Source organism: Lottia gigantea (genome assembly GCF_000327385.1).
Source record: "Lottia gigantea unplaced genomic scaffold LOTGIsca_6211, whole genome shotgun sequence".
Classification (NCBI taxonomy): Eukaryota; Metazoa; Mollusca; class Gastropoda; family Lottiidae; genus Lottia; species Lottia gigantea.
This window is the reverse complement of record NW_008710120.1, coordinates 211-1,906: the sequence shown is the minus strand read 5'-3', so window position 1 is coordinate 1,906 and position 1,696 is coordinate 211. Positions and strand designations below refer to the sequence as shown.

Sequence of the window (1,696 nt, the reverse complement as noted above, 5' to 3'; positions counted from 1 at the left end):
CTTCAGTTGCTTCTATACGTAACCAAAGATATTAAAACTCAATTACATCCAAAGATTTTACAATTCAATATTTCAGCTATAAGTTACCAAAGACATAACAATTCAATTGCTTCCATGGGTTACCAAAATCGGTAACATCCAATTGCTTCAAAAAAAATATACCAACTTCAAATACAATTGCTTCTAAAGGTTACCAAAATCGGTAACATCCAATAGCTTCCAAAATATACTAACTTCAAATACAATTGCTTCTAAAGGTTACCAAAATCGATAACACCCAATTGCTTCAAAAAAAATATACCAACTTCAAATACAATTGCTTCTAAAGGTTACCAAAATCGGTAACATCCAATTGCTTCCAAAAGATACCAAGTACAAAATACAATTGCTTCTAAAGGTTACCAAAATCAGTAACATCCAATTGCTTCCAAAAGATACCAACTACAAAATACAATTGCTTCCAAAAGATACCAAGTACAAAATACAATTGCTTCTAAAATATACCAACTTCAAAATACAATTGCTTCTAAAGGTTACCAAAATCAGTAACATCCAATTGCTTCCAAAAGATACCAACTACAAAATACAATTGCTTCCAAAAGATACCAAGTACAAAATACAATTGCTTCTAAAATATACCAACTTCAAAATACAATTGCTTCTAAAGGTTACCAAAATCAGTAACATCCAATTGCTTCCAAAAGATACCAACTACAAAATACAATTGCTTCTAAAGGTTACCAAAATCAGTAACATCCAATTGCTTCCAAAAGATACCAACTACAAAATACAATTGCTTCTAAAGGTTACCAAAATCAGTAACATCCAATTGCTTCCAAAAGATACCAAGTACAAAATACAATTGCTTCTAAAGGTTACCAAAATCAGTAACATACAATTGCTTCCAAAAGATACCAAGTACAAAATACAATTGCTTCCAAAAGATACCAAGTACAAAATACAATTGCTTCTAAAGGTTACCAAAATCAGTAACATCCAATTGCTTCCAAAAGATACCAACTACAAAATACAATTGCTTCCAAAAGATACCAAGTACAAAATACAATTGCTTCTAAAATATACCAACTTCAAAATACAATTGCTTCTAAAGGTTACCAAAATCAGTAACATCCAATTGCTTCCAAAAGATACCAACTACAAAATACAATTGCTTCCAAAAGATACCAAGTACAAAATACAATTGCTTCTAAAATATACCAACTTCAAAATACAATTGCTTCTAAAGGTTACCAAAATCAGTAACATCCAATTGCTTCCAAAAGATACCAACTACAAAATACAATTGCTTCGAAAAGTTACCAGAGACATTATTAATGTAAGTTTTCTTTATAACTTAGAATATGTAATCTATGATTATTATATTTTTATCTTATGTTAATTTTGTGTTATTTTTTTCATTTTATAATCTAATATATGTTTTGTTCAGCACTATTTTAACAGTGAAAATATTTTATTATTGTATTTCTACGTTTTGTTCAAATGATTGTAGAAGTTTCTGCGAATATCTAGTTGTCTAAACGGAGATATGTTCTTTTAAACCCACTTTTTTTACTTTTCTATGAAATCTACATTAAAAATCCTATAGACAAAAAAAAACAAAAGAAGATTTTTCCATTCTTACTCTCATAATACGATATTTTCGTAATCTTTCAAATAACCCACAAAAAAGAGATTG

The 1,696-nt window shown here is 28.8% G+C and overlaps 1 protein-coding gene across 1 annotated transcript; it reads left to right on the top strand.

Moving 5' to 3' along the window:
• Nucleotides 1–346: 346 nt before the first annotated feature.
• LOTGIDRAFT_148129 (hypothetical protein) lies at nt 347–1,399 on the top strand (the record flags this gene model as incomplete). Its single annotated transcript, XM_009064453.1, has 1 exon — nt 347–1,399. A coding segment is annotated over one exon (1,053 nt), but the record flags the coding sequence as incomplete, so codon positions are not given.
• Between the last annotated feature and the right edge of the window lie 297 nt (nt 1,400–1,696).